The sequence below is a fragment of the Nestor notabilis genome, unplaced genomic scaffold (genome assembly GCF_000696875.1).
Source record: "Nestor notabilis isolate BGI_N333 unplaced genomic scaffold, ASM69687v1 scaffold26257, whole genome shotgun sequence".
Taxonomy (NCBI): domain Eukaryota; kingdom Metazoa; phylum Chordata; class Aves; order Psittaciformes; family Psittacidae; genus Nestor; species Nestor notabilis.
Window position 1 is genome coordinate 1 of NW_009935533.1, and position 9,913 is coordinate 9,913.

Sequence of the window (9,913 nt, forward strand, 5' to 3'; positions counted from 1 at the left end):
CCTAAGTATTCTATGATTCTATGATTCTATACCTAACTCAAAGCATGTGCACGGTTCCCATTGAAACCTTAGTATTAGAGCTGTCTTTTTACTCTTGTTCAAAGTCTGTTTTGGTTATCCTTAGATGTGTGAATATGTCAAACCATTTTGTTCCTCCTTATATTTGCACTAGAAAATCTGTAGGTAATTGAAGGAGCACAGATATTAAAGATAATGTAGCATAAAAACATTATTAAATTGTTGTAATGCTATTGAGAAATGAGTGTTTAGTCTGCAAAATATTTCTTTTCCATAAATCAAAAATAACGTTGAAAAGGAATGGATCGTAATTGGTCAAGTAGATATGGAAACTCTGGTGAAGACACATCTTTCTAGCAAACAGGACTGGGAAAAAAACTTCAAAGCATTAAAAGTGAGAGGGAAGGAAGCAGAACAACTTCCAAGGTATAGTGCAATTCTATTCTTTTATTTGAATAGTGTATTCTGTCAGATAAAGGTAATAGTAAAATAGATTCTTTTTACAGAGAGTGTTTTTAAAATGTCTAGATTTTTATTTTTCAGTTTTATTTTTAGACACTTATCCCCTTTTATCTGTGCCGCCTGCTCTGAAAACTTTTAATGTCTTCCTTTGATATGATGGGAAATCCCCTAAAAATTCAGTGCTGATTCTGAACTATTACAAAACATGGTGATATTTTAACAATTCTTTTAGTTAAGTCCTATGCATGTGAAGTATACGTGGTAATTAGGAACAGGGTTAGTAAATTTTTATACATTATGTATATATATATACAAATATAGTAAATATTTGTACATTAAATAATTCCTATACTGAAACACTTGATTATCTCCTATAAGTTGTAGTTTAAGATATGCTAGTGTAGGCTTTTGTTCTTACATATATTCACATGGAATGTAGTGTATTGCATAGTTAGAGTTCTCAAATGCAACTGCTAGGAATGAAAGGAAAAAAATAAAAAAGGAAGTGAAAAATGAAAGGAAAAAAAGATGGTATTTCGCGTAGGAGAATGGACTGGTAGGGTTTGTTGGCTAAGTGATAAGGACAGGCCGGGGTGAATAGGAAAGAAATTGGCTATGTGTTTTATAGTGAGAAACAACATGTGGCTATGAAGTGCCATGAGTTGAAAATAATTGGTGTTGAGGGAGGATACACAGGAAGGTATCAAATAATGGAGCCCTTTTTCTTAGTGTTCCTAGGTGTCTACTTGTGAGATATTACATACAGAGTGTTGAAGTTGACTCACTATTGCTTTTCTTGTCTTCCTAGGACTGTTGAAGCCTGAGTTAGGTAATTCTCGTGGAAATTAGAGATTTAAAGACAGGACTGTACAAACAAAATACTTTTCTTCTTGAGCATAGTCCTTTTGAATTTACTGACTTCGGCTATATAAAATCAAGTAATTTTCTAACTATTTGGAGGAGCACTAAACCTCAGTTCCCATAAAACTACATGAATATGCATAATGGTTATATTATTACGACGAGTAATTTTCCCAATAAGTTATGTCTTTTATTTGTAGAATTATGAGGGAAATTTTTTCTTGCTAGGGTACAAAATCATGGTGAACTACAGATGTGCATAGATCTTAGAGATATTGACATGTAAGTATATTACTGATACTACTGAATATTTTCTATTTTTCTATCTTTTGTCTTGAAGCACCATCAAGATAGATTGTTTAACTGTTAATTGCAACCCTGTGAAAACTGTAATTGATGATTTCATCCAGAAGTTGTATGATATTCTTGTCATTTCTTTGAGAAAATCTATTCAAGGTAAATAACTTCAATGAATAGCGTTTTTTTGTTTCTGTTCTACTTGGGGACATTTGTGTTAATGTAAATACTCTTTTTAAGAAATATTTTACTCACAGGCACAGTGGGCTGCGTAAATCACAGTGCAGATAAATTAATCTGTTACTAATTTTTCACTGCAGGCCTAACCTAAGACCCCTTGATGTCCATGTGCATCTTGCCCATTCACTTGTTCTGGCCACATCTGTTCTGATTGTAAAGGGATACATATGAACATTATTTAGCTTAGTTTTTTTTTTCTGAAGGAAAATTCTTTTGTCATTTCAGGGAGAAAGATTTATTTGATATTTGCTGGAGGAAAATTTCTTAGGCATTTGAGGGTAATTGAAGGAGGCATCATGAAATGTAATTAAAAATGTTGCTAGATTTTTCCTTCACAAATTGGAATATTTCATGAAGGGGCCTACAAGGATGCTGGGGAGGGACTCTTCATTAGGGACTCTAGTGGTAGGACAAGGGGTAATGGCTTTAAACTTAAACAGGGGAACTTTAGGTTAGATATAAGGAAGAAGTTCTTCACAGTGAGGGTGGTGAGGCACTGGAATAGGTTGCCCAAGGAAGTTGTGAATGCTCCAACCCTGGCGGTGTTCAAGGCCAGGCTGGACAGAGCCTTGGGCGACATAGTTTAGTGTGTGGTGTCCCTGCTCATGGCAGGGAGGTTGGAACTAGATGATCTTAAGGTCCTTTCCAACCCTAACTATTCTATGATTCTATGAAGAGTATTAAATCAAGACTTAATTCCATTCAGTTACTTGTTACTCAGACTGTCAAAACGCAGAATGTTATAGTGCAAACTATTTCCTTAATTTTGGGGGTCTATCTATATCTGGAACAGGTAAACAAAATGTAGTAAGGCGTAGATGATGAGAAATACCAGTGCTTTTGGCTTTAAATGTAACAATCAGAACAGGAAACACAGCATGGGTTGCGCAGGAAGTGAATTATTTCCATAGCCTGAAAGATTGTTTCCTGGAATATGTATTTTTCCCTGGAATTATATAGTACCAAAGAGTTTTACCTTGGTAGGAAAATACAACATTATAGCTTAATCAAGCTTTTGGTTTTAAATCTTTGCAATACTTAAAGCAAGGTGGTTTTAGTTAGTTTCTTTAAAACAAAACAAAAAAACCCAAACCCCTAAATCAATATTAAAATCTGTTTTTCTCCATTTACCAAAAAAAGACTTATACAGATATAGAAAGGTATAAATAAATGCCTTATATATTTATGTTTAATTCTCAGTAGAGATTCTGACACTTATGATCTAAATCTTACACCAATTACATTTAGCAAACTATCTGTAAATACAAACATGCAAGTTTTATTGAAACAGCAAATAAGATTGGGGCCTGCAATTTTTTTAAGCAAATAGATCGCATACATTATCATATCTTACGACAGTGTTGTGTCACAGTACATTTGTCTGACCTGGATATTTATTACTACAAATATTTTCTCTATGATAACTTTGTTTTCCACCTTTATATAGCTCACCTATGTGATGTTTCATCATTTCTCAATGATGCCATGGAAACATTAGTGATTAGGCCCCAGACTGTAGAGGAAATAGCAGAAGACAATTTAAAATATTTAAGCCTACATGAACGAAAAGAAGGGGTAAGATACTGTTTTATCTTATCCAGAACAACAGCTATCAAAAAATGTAATTGCTTTCTAGTATGGAACTTACGTTTAACATAAATAGTTTATAACATGCAGTGGCCATGGAGGGTCAGGGCAGTGGTTCATATAGCACAGTATTGTCCCTCGAGGGACAATATTTATCCAGAAAAGGATTCAGTTCTAAATGAACACATCTCTGTTTAAGTGTATGTGCAGATGTCTGCAGTGTGTGTGCTGTTAATAGATTCACTGGGGATGGGGGGTGGAATGTGAAACAAAGGCGGCCTTGATGCTACGCAAACACTGTTCAGTAACAGGTGAAATGTTAGTGTGTTGTCAGTATTGATTTCATCACAGATCTAAAACATAGCATCATATGAGCTGCTATGAAGAAAATGAATTCCATCTGTCATGGCTTAACCCCAGCTGGCAAGAAGGCACCACACAGCTGCTCACTCACTCCCCCTGCATCGGGGTGGGGAAGAGAATCAAAAGAGTATAAATGAGAAAACGCTTGGGTTGAGTCAAAGATAGTTTAATGGGTGAAGCAAAAGCTGTGCATACCAGCAAAGCAAAACCAGGAATTAATTCATCACTTCGCCTCAGCAGGCAGGTGTTCAGCCATCTGCAGGAAAGCAGGGCTCCCTCACGTGTAATGGTTACTTGGGAGGACATCACTGCTGAACATTCCCCCTTCCTTCTTCCCTCATCTTTATATACTGAACCTGATGCCATATGGTATGAGACATGCCTTGAGTGAGTTGGGGTTAGCTGTTCTGGCTATGTCCCCTCCCAAGTCCTTGTGCACCCCCAGCCTGCTTGCTGATGGGGTGTAGGGAGGAGCAGAAAATGCCTTGACTATGTGTGAGTAGTGCTTAGCAATAGGTAAAACATCCCTGTCTCATCCACACTGTTTTCATCATAAGTCCAGACATAGCCCCATACCAGATACTATGGAGAAAATTAACTTTCCCAGGCAGAAGTGGCGCACCATTTCAGCCAGACCCAGCACATATGTATACATTTTTGCTGAATTCTATTGCTCTGCTGCTGCTTTTGAATCTGATTGAGTGGATCTCTGCTACATGTAGCAAGGCACTTACCTGTTTCATAGTGAAAATTTGCTTCTGTATGTCTCATGTCAGGATCAAGATTTAGATCTCTAAATACCTCAAATGCTATTTTTTTCCAGTGTTTTAATGTTATTCTATAAATAGTATTAAAAAAACAGCTGTATATAAACATATAATCTGTGCATGCACAGTTGATGATTCTTATGTATTTGCTTATAGTTTGGATAAACATGATCGGCTGAATTTTTACATACACGCATATTTTTAATCTGTTTGAATTTAGATTTTTCTCCTGTTTCAAGAAGCTGAAGAGAAAAACAAACTTTTGCGAACTGTGGCTGGTGCAGGTTTGAACACTATCAGTAACCTAAGAGCTACATGGGATAAATTTGATTTAATGATGGAAAGCCACCAGCTTATGATTACAGAAGAGGTAACAATAAAAGATTAATATTTTACATAAAAACGTTGAAATAATTTTGAATGAATCTGGAGAAATTTTTGTTTTTCTTGGATTTAGTCTAAGTTCTCAGTTTAATGTTAACATCAACATTACCGAGTTGAGGGAGAGCCTTTAAAGGAAGATTACTTAAACTCTTTAACCAATAACTAGGTGAAACTTATGTTGAACTGATGCTGAAATGAATGTTACATTGTACTTTTGTCTCAAACAACTTTCTGGTTGACTCAGTGGTTAACTGAGGAAAACAGGATAACAGACGCATTTTTGTGTGCTCAGAGTCAGTACGTGGCACACGGGCATGGTTGTTGGTGGACTTGGTAGTGTAGGTTAATGGTTGGTCTCAATGATCTTAGAAGCCTTTGCCAACCTAAATGATTCTATGGGGCGTATTATTTTATTTTCACAAACTTTGCTAAGCTATGCATGGTCCTGTAAGTCCAGTCCATAGGCAAATTGCTGAACTCACTTGAAATTCTACTGAAGATAGCAATATGCCATACAGAGAGCAATATTTCCAGCTGTTGTAAAATGCAGCGTCAATAGGTAGCATAGACTGAATAAATAGGTCTCAGATACCAGCATAAAAAAATATTAAGTAGTCCTATTTTCAAATTAAACTTAGAAAAATAAAGATTGGGGTATTATACAAGAAGTTTTTTGAGTTTGATTTTGATCAAGTTGTACTTATCAAGTTTTGAAGTTGATACTTTGATCATATTTGTAGTTAGAAACCATTTTAACTCTTGCTTTACAGATTGAAATGATGAAAGGAAATGTGATTTCACGTATTAATATATATCTTCAAGACCTGGAAAAGTTTAAAGCTCGTTGGGATCAACTAAAGCCAAGTGATGATGTCATTGAAACAGGTGATCAGGATGTGCTTGAGAAAAGTGCTCAGATCATAAAAGAAAAAGAAAAAGAATTTGATGAACTTGAAACCACGAAAGAAAAGCTCATGTATGTATGTTTATTTCCCTGTGTACCTTATTCATTGATGTGTGGATCTTTTGCAGCAATAGTATCTCAGAAAATGTTAACTAATTTTTGTCACAACAATATTTAATTTCAAGGAATTTAATTTTATTTGTATTACATGTTTTTCATTAGTTTTTCAGGATTCTTTTTGTTGATTTTACATAACATGAATTTTAAAGCTGTTTTTCTAGAGTTTTTTGTAGTAGAAAAATTCAAGAAGTCTCTTAGGCTTTCACATAAGGGAGTCTGTACACTAAATGCTTGATTCTAACTTCTTTCTCACTGAGAACATTTGAGATATTGGTCTAAGAAGGAGGAGTTATTACCTCAGTCCTCTTGTAACTTAAGTGGGCAAGAGCTTACCTCTTCTATTTCTTAAGTGTCCTGTCTGATATATTTCTGTGCAAAAGGAAGAGATTTTTGCTGTAGGTGCCTGCTTTTAGTAAGCTCATTATTGCAAATCTTGAGTGGACGTTTTCTATTTAAATTCTTAGCTTGGCACTTAAATATGATAATAAATAAAATGAGCGAATTCTTTCTACCTAGCAGGAAGAAACAATCAATAAGAAATTATTTTCTTTCAAGCTTTGTTTTTGGGGGCACAAAGTAATTCACTTTTCTGATAAGTGAGAAAGAAATGAAAGTTTATGGAAAATAATTGTGAATATGGGAGAAGATCACTGTGTAGGAGTTATCCCTCATATTCCTTTATTATTTCTGTTCAAGAAAGTTACTAGAAGGAAATTGCAGTTGGCAGCAATGTTCCTCAGTGAAGCCAACAGCTTTTCTTAAGAGAAAAGTGTAATTTTTTCTATACGATAGCATCTCTTAAACCATAAATGTATAATGGAATCATGTAATGTATAACACAGTGACTTTTTTACTCAGTGAAGAATGCCATCATTTTAAACTGGAAGAGCCTGACTTCTCATTGTCAGAAGTTGTATGTCAGGATATTAAGAGTTGCGCAGAAGTCTGGGCATTGTATGAAGAGTTTTATCAAGGCCTTCAGGAAAAAGCCAAAGAAGACTGGATTACTTTTAGGTATGATTTTTTTTACTTTCTTTTTCATGAACATATATATGTGGTTGTAGTACTGTGTTGTCATGACCTTTTTACATTTGATTTTCATGCAGGAGTAAAACGTACCTATTTGAAGAATTTTTGTTTAAGTGGCATGACAAAATGAGGAAGATGGAAGAACATACTGTAATGACAGTAAAATTGCAAAAAGAAGTGGACAAATATAAAGTAAGATGCTGATTACAAAAAAGCTTATAAACCAAAAATTGTTTTGGTGTTACTGAGTGATATACTTTGTTGTGTAGGTCATTGTTCAGTTCTTAGAATAAAATCAGTTACAATTTAAGAAAATATCTTCTGATACTCTTTTGAGCATTTCACGTACTTTTGAGAACTTCTTAGTTCTTTACAGTAAACAGGAGGGTCATTACATAGTTTACATAGACACACATTTAACAGTGAGTTTTCCTCGGAGTTATACTCCTACACGTTAGAGGAACAGAAAGAAATGAACATCGGTTTAAGAATGTAAATTTTTGTTTTGTTTGAATAGCATGTTACTCTGTAATCAAACAGATATAATTTTCATAAAGACTAGATGGATTCACACATGTATTTTGCTTACAGATGATAGTTCCACTTCTGAAATATGTAAGAGGAGAACATCTTTCTCCAGACCATTGGCTGGATCTCTTTCGTCTTCTGGGTCTTCCCCGAGGTACTACACTTGAGGGTTTAGTATTTGGAGATTTGCTAAAAGTGACAGATACCATTGCAGAAAAAGCAATGGAACTTAAGGTATGAATAGTTTCAGTTATATGATTTCTTTTATATAATATATCTTGGTTTATATGCATATGTATATTTTTATTGCTGTAGAAATAGAATTTATGTTACATTTTTAAATGGAAAGTTTATTGCAAGCTCTGTAGTTTTAAATTAAATGTGTTTATGCTTTTTAATAGGATTTGAATTGTCGGGCCCAAGGGGAAGTTGCAATCAGAGAAGCATTACGTGAACTTGAACTATGGGGAGCTGGAGCTGTCTTCACATTAACAGATTATGAAGATAGCCAAGGCAAGACTATCAGGCTTATTAAAGACTGGAAGGACATAGTCAACCAAGTTGGAGATCATCGCTGTCTTCTACAGTCTCTCAAAGACTCTCCATACTACAAAGGTTTTGAAGATAAAGTGTCCATCTGGGAAAAAAAACTTTCTCAGTTGGATGAGTATCTGCAGAATTTAAACCAAATTCAGAGGAAATGGGTCTATTTGGAACCGATATTTGGTCGTGGAGCTCTGCCCAAAGAACAGTCTCGTTTTAACAGAGTTGATGAAGACTTCAGGTTAGTATTATGGAGTGAGACTTATTTTTTTAGTATGTTTGACATGAGTTGGCTAGAACATTCTTCATGGTGAAAAAATACAGAACAATTGTAATATGTACGGAGGTGAATGTCAGCAACAGGAATTCAGTACATATGGGTGTGTGGCAGTGACACATATAAGTGTTAACATAGGTTTCATTTAATTGGGTATATGTGAAGAATGAAATCACATGAAAAGTTGAAGATCATGAACAAGGCAGGCAAACACAAGATCAATCTTTCAACAGAAGCAGAGGTGATGTAATTGTTTTTTTCAGGAACCATTTCTTGTTGAAGACAAACACTTTGTTCCCTAAGCAAGTACAAAGATGGACTTTTGGGGGAAACAGGTGGTTTATTTTTTTCCAAACAAGTCAAGGAGATAAAAAGAGGGAGATGTTAGAAATGTAGAAAGATATGGACAATTATTTGTCTTAATTTGAGTTAAAATGACCTCTTAGAAGGAAATAAAAGTCAAGACTTGAATTTGCTTGGTTTTGGGTAGCAAGAAATGGTTGTTATTAAATTACTTTGGAGAGACATTGATATAAATTCTGAAATGTTTTATCATTACTACTGAAATCTGAACGTTATGTATCAGATATTTAAATGAATTACCTATGCTTTAATTTTTATTTACATAAGTACTTGTGTATCATATTCAGATTAAAATTGTAATGGTTGTTTTATGAATTACTCAATTTTTTTTCTGTCAAGATCCATTATGTCAGATATCAAGAGTGACAACAGGATAACATCACTGAATGCCCAGACAGGAATAAGAAACACCTTAATTACCATACTTGACCAGCTTCAGAGATGTCAGAGATCTTTGAATGAGTTTTTGGAGGTACAGCTGACATTAATATAATTTTCCATAAAGAAAGTCAGTAAATTTGAATTTAAATCAACAAAACTGTTTTACTTTGTATTTATATAGGAGAAGCGCTCAGCATTTCCAAGATTCTATTTCATTGGAGATGATGACTTACTAGAAATTTTAGGACAGCCCACAAATCCACTGGTTATTCAGTCTCATCTAAAGAAACTTTTTGCTGGTAATACATTAATCTTCATTTGTAAAATGTTATTATTTAGAAATAAGGTTCTTCAAAGCTAAATAATCTGTTGCAGACTTTTTTTTTTTTCCTCTCTTGCCACCACCAGACACCGAGCACTTAATGTTTGACTTTTAACGATACGTAACTTTGGTGCTGTTTTCTGATTAACAGGCATTAATAGTGTGACCTTTGATGGAGAATTTAAATACATAGTTGCCATGAAGTCTGTAGAAGGAGAAACTGTGCCACTTAGAAATAAAGTTCTTCTGTCAAATGATGTGGAGGTAAGAAAAAATCCTATCCAACTATAGTTCAAGTAGCTTTGAGAAATTATTTTGTAATGTAACTTTTGCGTTTTTTTCTTTTTTTTTGTTAGGTGTGGCTAAACAGTTTGGCTTTAGAGATGAAAGAGACCCTGAAAAAAATGTTAATTGACTGTGTTGAGGCTGGAAAAAAATCACAAGGTTCAATTGATCCATCACTCTTT

The 9,913-nt window shown here is 34.5% G+C and overlaps 1 protein-coding gene across 1 annotated transcript in view; it reads left to right on the forward strand.

Moving 5' to 3' along the window:
* Window positions 1–316: 316 nt before the first annotated feature.
* LOC104408335 (cytoplasmic dynein 2 heavy chain 1-like) overlaps window positions 317–9,913 on the forward strand; it is a gene marked incomplete at both ends in the record, with an annotated part of 18,047 nt that continues 8,450 nt past the window's right edge. The window contains 13 exons of the mRNA XM_010017901.1: window positions 317–444; window positions 1,682–1,797; window positions 3,326–3,453; window positions 4,816–4,965; window positions 5,750–5,955; window positions 6,862–7,017; window positions 7,110–7,224; window positions 7,624–7,794; window positions 7,962–8,344; window positions 9,083–9,215; window positions 9,306–9,423; window positions 9,598–9,710; window positions 9,803–9,913. The exon at window positions 9,803–9,913 is cut by the window's right edge and continues 45 nt beyond it. Coding sequence (XP_010016203.1) covers window positions 317–444; window positions 1,682–1,797; window positions 3,326–3,453; window positions 4,816–4,965; window positions 5,750–5,955; window positions 6,862–7,017; window positions 7,110–7,224; window positions 7,624–7,794; window positions 7,962–8,344; window positions 9,083–9,215; window positions 9,306–9,423; window positions 9,598–9,710; window positions 9,803–9,913 — 2,028 coding nt within the window. The remainder of the gene's footprint in view (window positions 445–1,681; window positions 1,798–3,325; window positions 3,454–4,815; window positions 4,966–5,749; window positions 5,956–6,861; window positions 7,018–7,109; window positions 7,225–7,623; window positions 7,795–7,961; window positions 8,345–9,082; window positions 9,216–9,305; window positions 9,424–9,597; window positions 9,711–9,802) is intronic.